This window comes from Papio anubis, chromosome 2, assembly GCF_008728515.1.
Source record: "Papio anubis isolate 15944 chromosome 2, Panubis1.0, whole genome shotgun sequence".
NCBI lineage: Eukaryota > Metazoa > Chordata > Mammalia > Primates > Cercopithecidae > Papio > Papio anubis.
In genome coordinates, this window is record NC_044977.1 from 123846803 (window position 1) to 123864695 (window position 17893).

At 33.8% G+C, this 17893-nt stretch overlaps 1 protein-coding gene across 8 annotated transcripts in view; it reads left to right on the forward strand.

Annotated features, from left to right (window-relative positions):
* Positions 1-17893, forward strand: part of ZBBX (zinc finger B-box domain containing) — a 137190-nt gene that overhangs the window by 18601 nt on the left and 100696 nt on the right. For 7 of the 8 annotated variants that reach the window (XM_017955734.2, XM_017955735.2, XM_009201412.2 and 4 more), the window contains 3 exons: positions 868-916; positions 1615-1724; positions 11282-11377. In XM_017955734.2, the coding sequence (XP_017811223.1) occupies positions 868-916; positions 1615-1724; positions 11282-11377 (255 nt within the window). The remainder of the gene's footprint in view (positions 1-867; positions 917-1614; positions 1725-11281; positions 11378-17893) is intronic. The other variant, XM_009201416.1, reaches the window with a different exon arrangement.

Consider the following 17893-nt stretch of genomic DNA (forward strand, 5'->3'; position numbering starts at 1 on the left):
TACATTTTCAGATGACTGCAGTTGGTACAGCCATAGATATAGAGGAAGCCATTGTTCTCATATTCTCACGTACAAATTGAGCAATTGAGCATGCAAATTGCAAATTGAAAACTAGGCCTGAATTGACAGTATCTATATAAATGCATACCATCCTTCATTCTCGTTTGTGTACTTTAAATGTTGGTTTTAATAAGATCAAGGCAAGCATGTTCAATTGGCAAGTGTATTTTATTTCCTAAAATATTAAAATCCCCAAATTTTAAGTGAAGATTTATTTGAAATATCTAGCAGTGAATCTTATTTATTCAATTTTTTTTGACTAATATTTAGGAAAGTCAGGGATCACTGATAACACTTTTGAAGGATAAGTCTGTGATGCCTACACATGTAGTTCTCTAAATTGGGCAAGTAAAATAATATGGTTTCTATAGTAATGTAAGCAGAATAGATTAGTCACAATTCAGTTTAGATTCAGCTTACACAAATATTAGACTGTGTGTCTCAGAAAGAGCAGAAATAGAAAAGATGTATTAAACCTTTACAATATTTGAACACTAGCACTTTCCTAAAATCATTACATGATGACATATAATGATTTTTGTTTAAAAGACAATTTATGTTTTCAAAAATTGGTTTACGTATATTTTTAAAATTTATTTTCTTTTTTATGATTTCTATTAGATTAATTAAAAGGTACACATATGCCTTAATGATGATCTCCTATTAATTTTATATTATTCTTTAAAAATAATTTTTTGTTCAAAATGCACCAAAGCTACAGCTTTCTAATGTTTTTGTTAGTAACTTAAACTTTCACTGAATAAGATAATATACACCTGACAAATAGTGTCTATTTTATTAATACAGTTTTCTGCTGGAAAAGTGAAATTAAAATTACTGAAGGAACAGATTCAAGGTAAATAGTTTATCACCATGTTATTAAATGCTAAAGACATTCCTTTCTTTTACATTTGAATTACAAATAAAGTTAAAGTTTTAGAATTGTTCGTGCAGTATAAAGATTCTAAACCCCCAAATCATGACACGTTGATTTTCAACATAAATTTTATTTGAGTATTTTGGGGGGCTTTTGTGTCAAAAAAGTAAACTTAATACATGATTATAATAATAGTATTTTTCAAAAGTGAGGACATTTACAGCACTGTTCCTTAAATTTTATTGATATAATGTTTTAATAAGGAAGATAATTTAGCAGTGTAAATTATAAATTAAAATTTCACTCTAGTAAAGTTTTAAAAATAGAAAAATTACTTTATATCTTAATAGATTGTTTAATAATAGCAAAACCAAAAATATAATTTGAATTTATAATAATTCTCAAGGAAATAAGATGTTTTTCTGGAGGATAGTAAACACATTTAATGTTGCATGATTAATATAATTCGGTAGAAAAAATTTAGAAATATATATAATATATATTTATATACATATATGTATTATGAATATGTATAATTATAAATGTTTAGAATTTGTTCTATGTGGGCTTCAGTTAGATCCAGAGATGGGAAGTGTGCATACTTTCATTAATTTATCAATTGGAAAAATCATTATATTTTTAAACGATTGGAGTAACATTGTTTTTTTTTCTTGCAGAGCCAGTGAAACCAAGAGTTAATTATAAAATGGCAAATTCTTCAGAATGTGAAAAACCCAAGATAAATGGGAAAGTTTGTGGACAGTGTGAGAACAAAGCTGCTCTACTAGTATGTACACTATATGGTATTTATAAACATATACTGTGTAGTAGGTATATTAAGCAGTTAAAATTTTCACATGGCCTCATACACCGCTCCCGACTTAACTTGCTTGGTAGCCATATACTTTTTCTTCATTACTGTTATTGTGGGTTGAGCATGCATGCTGCTGGGGACAGCCAACACCTGTACTTATTCTCTGAATTTCATCCTCTCATTCTCGTTTAAAGACATCACCTTAGACTTTGTCCCAGCTCCTCTGAATCATACCTATTAGTACACAAACATGCTGCAGTATCTCCCATCCAAAAGCAAAACCAAACCAAAATTTTAAATTTAAAATTTAAAATATCCAAACAAAAAAAATTCTTTATGACCTCCAAGTCTGCACCCCATTATTGTAAAACTCTTCTGAAGAGTTGTCTATACTTGCTTCATCATATTGTATCCTCCCATTGTCTAATTTTTTTAATATTGAGGCATAATTTACTATGAAATGGATGAACTTCAGTGTATAGTCACATACCTTTTTATTAATGTACGTAGAAGATTACCTTTATCCTGGAAAGTTCTCATGTGCCTTTTCCAATCAATCCCCAACACCAAGGCCACTACTGTCCTGATTTTTAACACTATAGATTTGGTGATATCTGTTCTTGAACTTTATGTAAATGGAATGATATATTATATATTTTTGGCTTCTTTTGCTCCACATGGTGATTCATCCATGTTAAATTTATCGGTAATGTGTTCATTTGTATTATGGAGCAGTATTCCATTGTACAGTTATAACACAGTTTGTTTATCCATGCGTATATTGAATGACATTTGGGTTGTTTCAGTATTTTTGCTATTATGTTTAAGGCTGCTATGTATGTCTTTTTTTTCTTTTCTCACAAGTGACATATATTCTTCTCTCTCTCTCTCTCTCCCTTTTTTTTTTTCTTGAGAGAGCGTCTGGCTCTGTCGCCCAGGCTTGAGTGTAGTGGCGCAATCTCGGCTCAATGCAAGCTCCGCCTCCCGAGTTCAAGCAATTCTCCTCCCTCAGCCTCCCAAGTAGCTGGAATTACAGGCATGCACCACCACGCCCAGCTAATTTTTTGTGTTTTTAGTAGAAAGGGGGTTTCACCGTGTTAGTCAGGATGGTCTCAATCTCCTGACCTCATGGGACCCACCCTGGCCTCCCAAAGTGCTGAGATTACAGGTGTGAGCCACCGGCGCCCGGCCTATATTCTTCTTTTAAAAGCTACAAAGTGAAGGCTGGGCATGGTGGCTCACGCCTTTAATCCCAGCACTTTGGGAGGCCGAGGTGGGCGGATCACGAGGTCAGGAGATCAAGACCGTCCTGGCTAACACGGTGAAACTCTGTCTCTATTAAAAACACAAAAAATTAGCCAGGCATGCTGGCGGGCCCCTGTAGTCCCAGCTACTCAGGAGGCTGAGACAGGAGAATGGCGTGAACCCGGGAGGCAGAGCTTGTGGTGAGCCGAGATCTCGCCACTGCACTCCAGCTTGGGGGACAGAGTGAGACTCTGTCTCAAAAAAAAAAAAAAAAAAAAAAAAAAAAAAAAAAAGCTATAAAGTGAAAGTGAAATGAAAAAGTTACAGAAAATTATGACTTCTGGCTGCTCTTTAACTTCTCATTGGTACCAATTTCACGAACATTTACAAAATTGTGGTGAAATACATATAACATAAAGTGTATCAACTTAGCTATTTTAAGTATACAGTTTAGTAGCGTTAAGTACATTAACATTGTTATGCTACCATCACCAGCGTTCATTCACATAACTGTTTTCATTTTGCAAAACTGAAACTCTATATCCATTAAACAATCACTTCCCCATCCCTATTCCCCCCAGTCCCTAGTAAATAGTATTTTACTTTCGGTCTCTGAGATTTTGACTACTCTACCTCGTATAAGTAAAATCATACACCATTTGCCTTTTAGTTATTGGCTTATTTCACTTAGCATAATATCCTCAAGTCTTATTCATATTGTGGAATGACAGGATTTCTTTGTTTTGTAAGGCTGAATAATATTCCTTTGTATGGATGTGCCACGTTTTGCTTAATTGTTCATCCATTGGTGGACACTTGGGTTGTTTCCCCCTTTTGGCTATTGTGAGTCATACTGCTATGAACATAAGTGTACGAATACCTCTTTAAGACCTTGCTTTCAGTTCTTTTGGGTATACACCCAGAACTGGAATTACCGGGTTCCCATTCTCTCTTGAATTCTCTCCATTCAGTCTTGGGTCCCCACTACTATCCAGGAACTGTTTGTCAAGGTCAACCAGTGACTTCCACATTCTCATATACAATGGTCAATTCTCAGTTCTTAATGTATTTGGAATATTTTATAGTACAGTATCCCTCTCCTTATCGATGATTTTCTTCAGTTGGCTCCCTCTGGGACACTATGATTTCTTGATTTCATTTGACATTGATATCTGTTTCTTCTCTGTCTTCTTTGCTGGTTTTCTGTTTTGAACTCTTAATGTTGGAATGCCACAGGGCTTTAATCTTGTCCATCTATACTTACTCTTTAGCAGTATCAACCACTCTCTTGGCTTTAAAGACCCTATCTATATTGATCATCCCCAAATTTAGACATTCACCTTATACCTCTCCCCTGAAATTTTGGCTCAGTCTGCCTACTCAACACCTTTATATGAATGTCTAATAGGCATCACTATTTTAACGTGTTCAAAATTGAGGCTTTAATTTTTTTTCCAATAGTCTTCCCTCACAGTTTCCTCACATCAATAAATATCAACTCAAATATTACCTACACTGATAGCCCTTTATAAAATAGTAAAAGCTAATTTGCACTCTCCAGTTTTGTGAAGCTATTTCTTTTGTCTATGTAATATTGATCATCATTTAATATATATTTGTTTATTTTCTACTTATCTGCAATGTAAACTTCATGAGGGTAGAAGTTTAGTTTTGTTCACTGCTGTGTGCCCACCACCTAGAATTATGCCTGCAGTGTGGTAGGCACTCGACAAATATTTAATGAGTGAATTATTTATTTGAAACTATTTCATAATATAGACATTCTATTAATTTAGACATATTTTCATTTCAGTTATCATCGAAGGTACTGCAGCATCATTTGCAATTTTAAATATAACACATAGGTAAAAAGCAGTTTCCTCTTCAAAGAATTTAATGATTATATACACTAATATTTGTATATTATGTTATAGTTTTAGAGAACTTAGCCATAATCATTTCTGACTTAAATCTATATTGTTAGGTTTATTTAATGGCAGTTTTAACTGGACTCTGAGTTAGAATGCTGCACATCTAATAAAGAGCTAATAACAATATTAAATGTAAAACCCTAGCTCTTGGTAGTAGAATATTCTTCTTATTATATTATTTTATTATTTGATATGATGTTCGACAATAAGGAATCTTAAACAATTATTACTGTCCAGAAATGTGTAAAAATTATAAACATCTCAGAGACAGAAAGTCTTAAGTTAAAAGTATGAAAGCTTTTATTAATATGTCTTAAGTTAAAAGTATGAAAGCTAAAAGGTGCTTACAGGTTGAATTAAATTGTTGGGATCTGCTCCTAATGATCTGAAAAGGAATTATACAGGAGCTATGAGTCAGTATTTTTTGTGACTCCTACTCTGTGGTAAGCACTTGAGCCATGGAACTTGATAGAGCGTGACCTGAAAATGAAGGACCTATTTTTCAAGAAGGAAGGAAAAGTAAGAAGAAGGATGTCCCAGACAAGATAAGCAGCATGTGCCTTAGCTGGAAACACATGAGAGTGACATTGTATGCAGTGATTAAACAGCTGATTTACCTGAGAAACATTGTGTAGACAAGCCAGAATTTAGAATAAAGAATTTAAACAGTCTTTTAAAAGATTTTAAGAAATAATGTTCTTTTATTTGAATAAAAATAATATCCCGTATTAGTTGTCAACACATAATAATAAGCTATTTAAAAATTCAAGTTAGGCAGATTTAATGAAATAGACCATGGTACTGTTAAACTCTGATGTTATCTTTTGTTCTTAGCATCTGTCATTGCATATGGTTATGCTGACTGGATAATTAGAGTGAATATATGTATTTGAAGGTCATATACATGTATATGTGGATATATATAAAGGAGATATATATATGTGTGTGTGTGTGTATATATATATATATATTTCCCTGGCCTTCACCAGGGAAAATTGTGTATGGGAGATAGCAGTTAAGGGCTTGTGTTTTGGGAGTTTGAAACTCAACTTTACCTGTTATTAGCTATGTGACCTTCAGCAAATGACTTAATCCATCTTTTTCTCTGTTTCCTCATTTGTGAAATAGGTTACTAGGGATAATAGTAATCTGTATCTCAAAGTTATTACACGTAATGAGTTAATACATGTAAAATATTTAGCATTGTGTCCAGCACATAGATGGAAGATAATAAACAGTGTGCTTTTGTTGTTGGCAAAATTTTTAATGACCTATCCATTTACATATACTGATGGCAAAGATGAAGCCCAAAAGTTCCAATTTTCTTATATATTAATTTGGCAAATGTGAATAACTTAATTAAACTCAAATGGATTCTGATGCTTTGCACAACTGATCTGGCATTCATCAGATTAACAAGATATTTGTTAAAACTGCAGTTGGATATTCCATCATCGAGGAAGCATCTGTGGTGGAAAGGAGTCCTTATTTATATTTTTAGCATGTTTCTGCCAGTTGTCCAAACTGCCTAAAAAGATTTTCCAGTTGGAGTTCATTTTAGCTCAATTTGAATCCAAATATCCTTGTATAACAAAATATATAAGCTTACTCTGCAAGTCCAGCATTGATCTTCCAGTCTACAAATATTCGTTTGGCTACTTTTACTGAAAGTATGTTGTTAACAGATACTTGGCTTACAATTATATGCTGAAACTCATTTTCAGTTTTCTGCATTATAGTGTAAAAACAGGGCCAAATGTTTAGGGGAAATTCACTTAAAATTAGCAAGTTTTATTAAATAAAAATTATGCAGAGTATATTTTGAAATACATATTAATATAATGATATAACCATGTATTTATATAAAATTATCATTTTAAAGTTTATTTTACACTTAGAATATGGATTTAGGATAATGTTTTTATCATTTCTCCAGAAGAATGTAGCTCATGAAACAAGAATGGAAAGAGGGGACTAGTTTCTATGCTAGGGATAGTGTTTGTTTTTCTTCAGATTAAGTAAAAAGTCCATCCTGTTTTAGCTAATCACACTTGAAAAATATACATTTGGATTTTGGTACATACTAGACCATGCATTCATTTTAAATGCTGAATTTTATTTTATTGTGGATTTTATCAAGGTTTTTCAATACAAATGGTCCCTGACTTACCATTTTTGACTTACAATTTTTTGACTTTAAGATGTGTAAAAACAGTATGTATTCAGTAGGACCCATACTTCAAAGTTCAAATTCTGGTATTTTCCCAGGCTAGTGATATGTGGTAAAATACGATGCTAGGAAGTTCATAGTCAGCCATGTGATCATGAAGGTTAAAGAAAAACATAAGATATTAAACAATTTATTATAAAATAGGTTTGTGTTAGATGATTTTGCCCAAACGTAAGCTAATGTAAGTGTTTTGAGCACATTTAAGGTTAGCTAGGCTAAGCTATGATGCTTAGTAGGTTAGTTGTACTAAATACGTTTTCAACTTATAATGTTTTCAATTTATGATGGGTTTATTGGGCAGTAGCCACATTGTAAGTTGAAGAGTATCTGTAACTGATTACTATTTTAGCTTATTGTAAATGATTAATTTAATGATTAGTAATGTATGTTGTGGTTAAGAGCTTAAGCTTTGAGCCACATGGTAGGATTGAATTCCTGTCCCCACTGTTAGCTTTTATGACTCTGGACAAATTCTTCATCATTATGTTCCTTTGTTATTTCTTCTTCATTATGGAGACACGATGATGATTGTAAATGTATAGAGTTGTTGTGAGGATTAAATGAGATAAAACATATCATATCACTGCTTTGTTAAAATTTATTATTATTATTTTTATTTTTATAGATTTAATTGGTACAAGTGAAGTTTTGTTACCTGGAGGTATTGCGTAGTGATGATGTCTGGACTTTTAGTACCCACCATCTGAATGGGAACATTGTAGCCACTATGTAATTTTTCAGTCCTTACCCCTCTCCCACCCTTGCAATATATGGAGTCTCCGATGTCTATTTTTCTACTCTGTACGTCCATGTGTTTAGTTAACACCTGTTGTTTAGCTCTCCCACTTACAAGTAAGATCATGCAGTATTTGACTTCCTGTTTATGAGTGATTTCACTTAGGATAATGGCCTCCATCTCATTCCCTTCATGTTGCTGCAAAAGACATAAAATCATTCTTTTTTGTAGTGGAGTAGTATTCCATGGTACGTATCTTACAGCATTTTCTTTATCCAATCAATTGATGAGTCTTCAGAGAAGCCGTTAGGGTTTTCTAGTCATAAGATAACATCATTAGCAAACAGAAATAATTGAAATAATTTGACTTCCTTTTTTTCCAATTGAGATGCTTTTTTTTTTTTTTTTGAATCAGAGTCTCGCTCTGTCGCCCAGGTTGGAGTGCAGTGGCATGATCTCGGTTCACTGCAACATCCTGAGTAGCTGGAACTACAGGAGTCCGCCAACACACCCGGCTAATTGTTGTTGTTGTTTTTTGTTTGTTTGTTTGTTTGTTTTTTAGTAGAGACGGGAGTTTCACCATGTTAGCCAGGATGGTCTCGATCTGCTGACCTCGTGATCCACGCGCCTCAGCCTCCCAAAGTGCTGGAATTACAGACCTGAGTCACCGTGCCCGGCCTGAATGCCTTTTATTTCTTTCTTTTGCCTGATTGTTCTGGCTAGGAATTCCAATACTATGTTGAATAGAAGTGGTAAAAGTAGGCATCCTTGACTTTTTGTAGTTGTTAAGGGGAATGTTTTAGACATTTCCCAGTTCAGTAAGATGTTGGCTGGGGTTTGTTGTCTTATGACCTTTATTATTTTGTCAATGTTTCTTCTGTGCCTAGTTCGTTGAGGGTTTTTATCATGGAGTGATGCTGAATGTCATCAGATGCTTTTTCTGCATCTACTGAGATATCATACAGTTTTGGTTTTAATTCTGTTTATGTGGTGAATCACATTTATTGGTTTGCATATGTTGAGACATCCCCCATCCCCTGGATAAGACCCACTTGATTATGGAGTAGTATCTTTCTGATGTGTTGTTGGATTCAATTTGCTAGTATTTGTTTTGAGAACTTTTGTATCTATGTTTATTAATGGTATTGACCTCTAAACTTTATTGTGTCCTTGCCTAGCTTTGGTATCAGTGTTACACTGGCTTCTTAGAATGAGTAGGTAGTATTTCCTCCTTGATTTTTTTGAAATAGTTTCAGTATATTAGTATCAATTTTTCTTTTTATGACTGGTAGAATTTGCTGTGAATCTGTCTGATCTTGGCTTTTTTTGTTGCTGTTGTTCTTGGGAAAATTTTTATTACTGATACAACTTCACTACTCATATTGGTCTGTTCAGAATTTCTGTTTTTTTCCTGTTTCAGTCTTGAGAGGCTATGCATTTCCAGGAATTTATCCATTTTCTATATGTTTTCTAGTTCGTGTGTGGAGATGCTCATAGTGGTCTCTGATGATCTTTTGTATTTCTATGGTATCACTTGTAATGCCACCTTTATCTTGTCTTATCGTGCGTATTTGAATCCTTTCTCATTTTTCTTAATTTAGCTAGTGGTCCACCAATTTCATTAATTTTTTCAAAGACCCAATTTTCCGTTTTGTTGATTTTTAAAATTTTTTGGCTCAATTTTATTTATTTCTTCTCTGAGCTTTGTTATTTCTCTTTTTCTGCTAGCTTTGGGTTTGGTTTGCTCTTGTTCTGTTGTTGTTGTTGTTGTTGTTTTGTTGTTGTTGTTGTTCCTTGGGGTGTAATGTTAGGTTGTTGACTTGAGATCTATCTTTTTGATGTAGGCATTTGATGCTGTATAGCCCGCTGCCCGTTAGTTGGCTGTGATAAAGGGGCTGGACTGATCCCGGGTCCCCAGCTGAACACTGGTGGGTCAGCAATGGCTATGTTGTGGGCCAGCCACCAGGAAGGGCAGAACATTCTCTAATGGAAAGGCCAGCAGACAGTTTTGGGAGAGACTGACAGGCATGGGGTGCTTGATCTGAATGCACCAGGTCATGCATTAGCAGTGGCAGAGCATGAGAACACCCAGCCTCCCCTCTTGCTCCCCGGCCCTGCAGACAGGAAGGGCACCAGTGGTCTCTGGGCAGGACTCAGACCCTTGGGGTATGGGCTCCAAGAATGGCACCTTAGTGCAGCTGCTCAGCACTTGGAAGCCTATGGGATGTCACATGAGTTCTAGCCATTCCTCTGTGTGATATCCAGACACCTCCCTACGCTAGTGTGGAGGCCTATGGGGCTCCCAGATCTCTCCATACTTAGGATTGCATAGGTCCATGTGAATGTGAAAGCATTGGAAATCCTTCACTTACTCCTTCCCTGGGTCCAGATCCCAGTGACCCCAAGCAGGAAGACCTATTTCTCTTTTCTTCACCCTTAGTGTCTCCCATCATCTCTCTGCTGAATTCCGGTGTTCTCTCGCAGGCAGTCTGTTTGAAACGTGAATATCTACTTGATACTTTGGCTCCTGTCTATAGAAAGACACACCCAAGGTACATTTAATCAACCATCTTGAACCTGTCATCCAATTTCCATTTCCTTTTCTCTTTCAGTTTTGCTTGGCACCATCATAGGTACAAAGTATTTTACATTATTTAACTTGTCCAACAATTTTAAAATTACATTTTTAAACATCGTAATTTGGAAGTTAAATATAAACTTGCCCATCACCATTTTATCAGTTATTAACATCACAGACATGGTAATGTAGTTCCATCCAGTATTTTTTTCTTATACAGTATTTTTCAGTATTTTTTTTTTCCTTTGGAGATGCTTGTAAGAAAAATTTTAAAGCCATATTTTGAGAACCACCAGTAAAGGAGTCCCTTCCAGGGAAGTGTATAGGGATTTTGGAGGGCAAAGAGTATGCATATCATTTGAAAGTAATTATGTCATGTAAATCCATGTGGAAAGATAAAATAACTCATAAAAATGAAGGATTATTCACCCAGAGATAATACTGTTTAGTTTTTACCAGGTCAAGAAGTTTGACCTGAGGCTACTGGTTGTTTTATAATTTATTCAGAAACTATGCATACATCCATGCATCTAAAATATACATCTAAAACCTACATTAAAATTACTACATTTATTTTGTTATAAGAATAATTAGTGTTTTCAAATTAGTTTTCCTCAAAGAGTTAAGTCTTAACTGAGACAACTAGTCCCTTAACTAGTCCTAAGCCTGGGATAGGCTTCTCAAATCTGATGATATAGGTATTTAATTAGAGAAATAAATATTTAAAACATGACATCTTTATGCAAACACTTTCTAAAAATCATACTCTTTTATAAGATTACGTAATTTTTTTAAAAAATATCTTTTTAGGTATGCCTTGAATGTGGAGAAGATTATTGTTCAGGATGCTTTGCTAAAATTCACCAGAAAGGGGCACTAAAGCTCCACAGAACAACTCTTTTGCAGGTATGGCTTTCTAAAATGATTTACATGTAGTGTGTTTATAAAATGTTTTCACATAAAGACATTTAAAATGTGTTTAGTTATGTAGACCTCAGGATGATTTACACTAATTTCTAAAATTCTATTATATACAGACAATCCTGAGGTATATCTTAAAATTGTTTTATTGAACACTAATCTAGACTCTATTTTACTATTTAAACTGTTTTAATGTAGTTGCAGAAACAGCTTAGAGTCTTCAGATTATGTATTCTGACTGTGAAATTGACACTTAAAAATTAGACAATATTTTTATCGTGTTTTTAAATGAGCGCATAGGTTATTTTAAGTATTATTTCTATGGTTTTTAGATATAAATCTCTTATGTTTTCAAGTTTATTTAAAAATTAGTTCTTATTTACCTTGCCCATTATTATTTAGGAAAGCTTATCTCTCAGGTTTCTATTTTTCCTTCTGTACATTTAAGGATCTTTTATTTATCCTTATATGATCATTGATTTTGGAAATGCCTAAACTCAAACTCTGTCAAGTGGCTTTAAGATTCTAATACTTAAACTACAAATACGGTTAGATATAGACATGGCATTACACTAATTACAGTTAGTGATGCATTGCTTTGTCATAGATTTTATTCATGTTATAGTAATTTATTCAACAAATATTTATTGAGTACTTCCTAGAAGGCAGGGTGTGTGCTAGGCAGTGACCTTACAGAGATGAGTAATGGTAGGATCCTACTCTTAATTAGTTAAGGGTTTTAATATTATCTGTAGGCAAAGGAATGGAGATAATCAGATCTGTGTTTAGAAAGATTACTGGTGAATTTCAATCTTTACGTTTACCTCAACATACTGATAAATATCAGTAACCATCAAGGGTGCTGATGGCCCAAATAATGATAACCACAGAACATAAAACATACCTAACTAATATTCACCAAAGTCAGTGACTTTTGAGTGACCACTCAATGTTTAGAGCTTCTGGGCAGAAAGGATGAAGGGAAAAAAAAAAACAAAAGCCAACCTGATACTTGCCTCTCTCATGGTATTACAATCAGATAGTCATAAGAAATGTAAATTAATTGATATAGAAGTGAGTCTAATTGTTAATATATGAATAATATCGAATTTAACTAAAGACATTCTACTTTGAAGATAAATACTGTAATATCATTACCACAGACGAGTTCATATTAGGAATTTTTCATTCAATGATTTATTCAGCACATTTTCTGAGTTATCACTCAGTGACTTTAAGCCCTATGCTAGCTGATATAAGAGATACAAAGAAGAATGAGACATGGCTCCTTTCCTTCAGTATCTGAGCTTCAAGATTTATCCAAGTTTGAGTTTCTTCTTCTTGCTCTCTCTCCCTCCCTCCCTGTCTTCTCCTCTCCCTCCTACATAATTTCAAAGGGTAGACTTTGCCATAATATGGCTTATTGTGATCCAGATGCAGATATGACACCAGTTGAAATCATAATTACTAAAAGTAACATGACATACAATATGCTTTATAAACATTGAGCATTATTTTGTTTTATGCTAATGTTTTTAAAGTGTATGTATCCTGTATCTTAACAGAAGAAAGTGATCATTGCAGGTTGGAAATTTATCAAATTCCAAAGGTAGACTGGATTAAATTAGTGAGAAAGTATCTACCAAATATACACTTCATTATATATATACACATATATAATGTATATATAATATATACAATGTATGTATAATTATCTATATATAATATATACAATTAAATATAATGTTTACTTTTTTGTACAAATTCCTTCAGTTTACATAGTTCTTTTGCACAGAACATTTATGGCAATCTACATACTCCTTCTGCTCCCTTTCCATCTTTATTGAGCCATAATTGACAAGAAAAAATGTGTACAATTAAGGTGCATAATTTGATATTTTGACATTTTGAAATAATCTCCAAATTCAACATAATGAATGTTTCTATCACTTCACATTACATCACCATTTCTTTCTTTCTTTCTTTCCTTTTTCTTTCTTCTTTTCTTTCTTTCTTTCTTTCTTTCTTTCTTTCTTTGTTTTTTTTTTTTTTTTTTTTTTTTTTTTTTTTTTTTTTTTTTTTTTTAGACGGAGTCTCACTCTGTCGCCCAGGCTGGAGTGCAGTGGCCGGATCTCAGCTCACTGCAAGCTCCGCCTCCCGGGTTCACGCCATTCTCCTGCCTCAGCCTCCCGAGTAGCTGGGACTACAGGCGCCCGCCACCTCACCCGGCTAGTTTTTTTTTTTTTTTTGTATTTTTTAGTAGAGACGGGATTTCACCTGGATTAGCCAGGATGGTCTCGATCTCCTGACCTTGTGATCCTCCCGTCTCGGCCTCCCAAAGTGCTGGGATTACAGGCTTGAGCCACCGCGCCAGGCCCTTCCTTCCTTCCTTCCTTCCTTCCTTCCTTCCTTCCTTCCTTCCTTCTCTCTCTTTTTCTCTCTTTCTCTCTCTTTTTCTCTCTCTATTTCTCTTTCCTTCGTTTTCTCTGTCTCTTTCCTTCTTTTTCTCTCTTTCTCTCTTTTCTTCTTTCATGGTAAGAACATTTAAGATACTGCCAGCATTACATTCTTTTGTTTTGATTGCAGAGGAAGGGAGGTTGCTAAGCCACAAATAGTAAAATGATATTTAAGTTCTTGATAAATAAAATAATGTTAAGTTCCTAATAAATGATATTTAAGTTCCTAAAAAATAAAAGATATTTTTTAAAAAATTATATAATCTTATAAAAGAGTATGATTTTTAGAAAGTGTCTGCATAAAGATATCATGTTTTAAATATTTATTTCTCTAGTTATATACCTATATCATCATTTATTAAGCTCTAATAAATGAGTTTAGAATACTCATTTATCTCTAAAAGTTAGCATACATGGATTCCATAATACGTACACAAATCAAAGAGCTTGGCAAGGAACCATGAATCTTTGAAAGGTTTCTTCAATTATTGCGATTCTTTTATGTATATAAATTTCAAGTTAAATACAATAAAGAACCATGTCTCTTCCTTGTTTATGTTACTACTTTATGTTTCCACACCATCTGTGGAGAGCAAAGTTGCTACTTGGTGCTTTTGTTGGGGAGAGTCCTGCAAAGTGTATTGTCTACCAGGGAAGTGGAATTGTGAGGTTGGCACTTAGCAAAGAGCATACACAGACCTCCTGTGCTGGGAGCTAAACCTATAATGATGTTATTCTCTTTTTTATAACATTATTTCACCTAACGGAATTGCTAAGGAGTAAAGTACTTTGAAGGAGACAGCTTTTTGGTTCAGCTAATTCTTAAAGCAAATTTGTCCATTTATTCATAAAACAAAAATTTTGAATTAAAACCTTTTTTTTTTTAATTTAGATTTTGCATGTATGTGATTTCATATAATATTTTTCTTTCTGTGTCTGGCTTATTTCATTTACCATAATGTCCTCCAGGTTTATCTATGTTGTCAAAAATAACAATATCTTCTTTTTAAAAGGTGAATAATATTCCATTTTTTGTATGTAGGTGCAAGCAACTGTGTGAGGTAGTGGATATGTTAATATGCTCGATGGTAGTTATCATTTTACATGTATACTTATGTCATGTGCATGTACATGCGTATCAAAACATCATGTTGCACATTTTTGTATACTTTAAATATACACAATAATAAATAAATTAGATAGATGATTTTTGAAAGAAACAATTTCAAATTGTACTACATACTCCCTCCTATAAATAGAACACAGTGAACAGTTTCACTATATGTGAGTGTCTCATGCCCATTATAATAGCCACCTTTATTATAAGAAATAAAATAAGAAAGAGGTCTCAAATAGCTGATATAGTGTTTATGATTATATATTCCCCATCAGAAATTCACTGTTCTGCTTAGTACTTAATTTTTCTCCTTTATTCTGGTCTTGCCCATTCTCTGTCATCATTTCTTGACTTTAATCAATTGTCTTGTAGCTATCTGCTATTTTCTTTCTATCTCGATTCTCTGTTTAATCTTTCACTTCTTTTTTCAGTCAACATGCTTTTTTCTCTTGTTGTTTTTATCATTTTCCTATGCATTTAGTTTTTGTTGTTGTTATTGTTGTGCTTTGGCTTTGATGGCCATTTGGTCAAATATCTCTTTTTGTTTAGCTCTCATTAACCAATCATGTAGTGGTTTTAGTTTTTTATTGTTTTGTTAACCATTAAAGTCATGAGGCTTTGTTGACTGCTGAATTCATTCCTAATTTGAGAAGTTAGGGAAGACATCTGATAGATGAATATTAAGCATTGCTATATAAGAAGCAAGTATTCTAAGCTAACAGTGATTACACTTTATATTCTTTAACCTATGCTGTCATTTGTGCTTAATATAAAGTGTAGCCAAATTTGATAGTTGTAAACTATTTCAGCCTTTATCCAACAGCCCAGTAGGTCCTGTGAGTTTAGTCAGTAGGGATCATTTTGTACCAATGTGTCTTGTTTTACTTAAGATTCCTGAAAAATTGAAGGAAAATATTTATATGTTGACTAGTATTGTAATTTCAAAGGGCCTTTCCTTTGATTTATGATTGATTTGTACTTGGCAGTGATTCAAAACACTTCAAGTTTCTTTGCCTTTTCCAACCTCTGTTAAATATTTAATTAACTGAAAAATGAAGCATAAATGCATGAGAGGGAATTACTAAGAATTTAAATTTTACTTCTACATGTAGAAAGATTGTTAACACTAAGGGTTAACAATTTTAGGACCTGTGAGAAGGACTCTTCTAAATTTTAGGACCTGTGAGAAGGACTCTTTTTTGTCTTGTTCATCACAGTATCCTCAGTGCTTAACATTGTACCTGTCCTGTATAAATCAATTTTTTAAGGAATAGAAATGTGAATGAGTCCTTAGTGGTTCGATTAAGCTTCCAAAACAACTTAGAACTGTATTTTAGGGCAAAATTTATTTTTCTCTGAATTTTGAAAGTAAGGGAATTTTTTAACCAAGGATTGGAAAATTAAAAGGATTTATGCTATGTTAAGTTGTTAAATTAGTGAAGGGTTAACAAAAACTTTTCCTCCCAAATGTGAGAATTTGACTTTTAATTAACTTTCTTGCCCTTTCCTTGGGAAACAGATAAAGGTAGTCATGTCAACTACGTTCCTAGGCAATATACTTATGGTAAGTGCAACCTCTACTTAACCTCTACTTGGCAAATTACATTTAAACAAGGAGAACTATACATACTCGAAGGAAGATATAGCTCCCTTTGTAATGGGCTTTGTAACTGAAACATCCACTATGGAACTAGCTCTGGAGCTGAGGTGGGGATTGGCTCTGGTGGAAAGTAAGGTTTCTAAATCAGGTGTGTTCCTTATCTACCTGAGCTGTACTTCTGCTTGAACTCTTCCAAGACTACCACCAAAAAGGAACAACTGATGCTGTCCTGCTGGCAAACTATTATTCCTGTCCTCATCCTTCTGAGTAGACTGATGCCAAGAGTGATTTGATGGTAGTCTTGAGATTTTAAAGGTTTAGTTAACACAGACAGACTCTGTGGTGAGTATGGCATTTAAGTCCTTGATGAGTCAGAATTTCAAACATAGAATGGTAGGACAGCCAAAAGACAAATGAAAAACACTTGTCCAGGAATCATTGACAAAAAGTTTTTAAGAACAGCTTTATTGCTATATAATTCATATACCACACAATTCATTCATTTGCAGTGCACAATTCAATGAATTTTAGTATATTTACAGCTAAGTGCAACTGTTAGCATAATTGATTTTAGAATATTTTTGTCACCTCAAAATGAAACCCCACACTCTTTTGCTCCATCTTCTTCCTATTCCCCTATATTCTGGAGGCCAATACTACTTTCTCTCTCTCTAAATTAGCCTATTCTGGACATTTCATATAAATGGAATCTTGTCATATGTGGCCTTTTATGACTGGCTTCTTTTACCTGCATAGTGTTTTCAATGTTCATCCATGTTGTACCATCTCTCAGCATTCCATTTATTTTTATGGCTGAAAAACATTTCATTGTTTGAAATAGCACATTTTGTTTATTCATTCATCATTTGATGGATATTTGGGTTGTTTCCACCTTTTGGCTATTACAAATAATGCTGTCATGAACATTTGTGTACAAGTTTTTGTGTGGACATATGTTTTTATTTCTCTTGGCTAGATACCCAGTGGTGGAATTGCTGGGTCATATGGTAACTCCATTTTTAATTCTTTGAGGAAATGCCAGACTGTTTTTCAAAGTGGCTGCAGCATATTGCATTCCAATCAGCCATGTACAAGAGTTCTGATTTCTCTACTTCCAAGCCACCACTTGTTATTATCTGACTTTTTGGTCTAGCATCCTAGTAATGTGAAGCAGTAGCACATCGTGGTTTGGTTTGCATTTTGATGGCTAACGATGTTGAACATCTTTTCATGTACTTGGTGGCCATTTGTATATCTTCCTGGGATTAATTTTGACAAGAATTTTTAGAAAACCTAGATGTGGGATAGTTCAGTAGCCTGCACTTTAA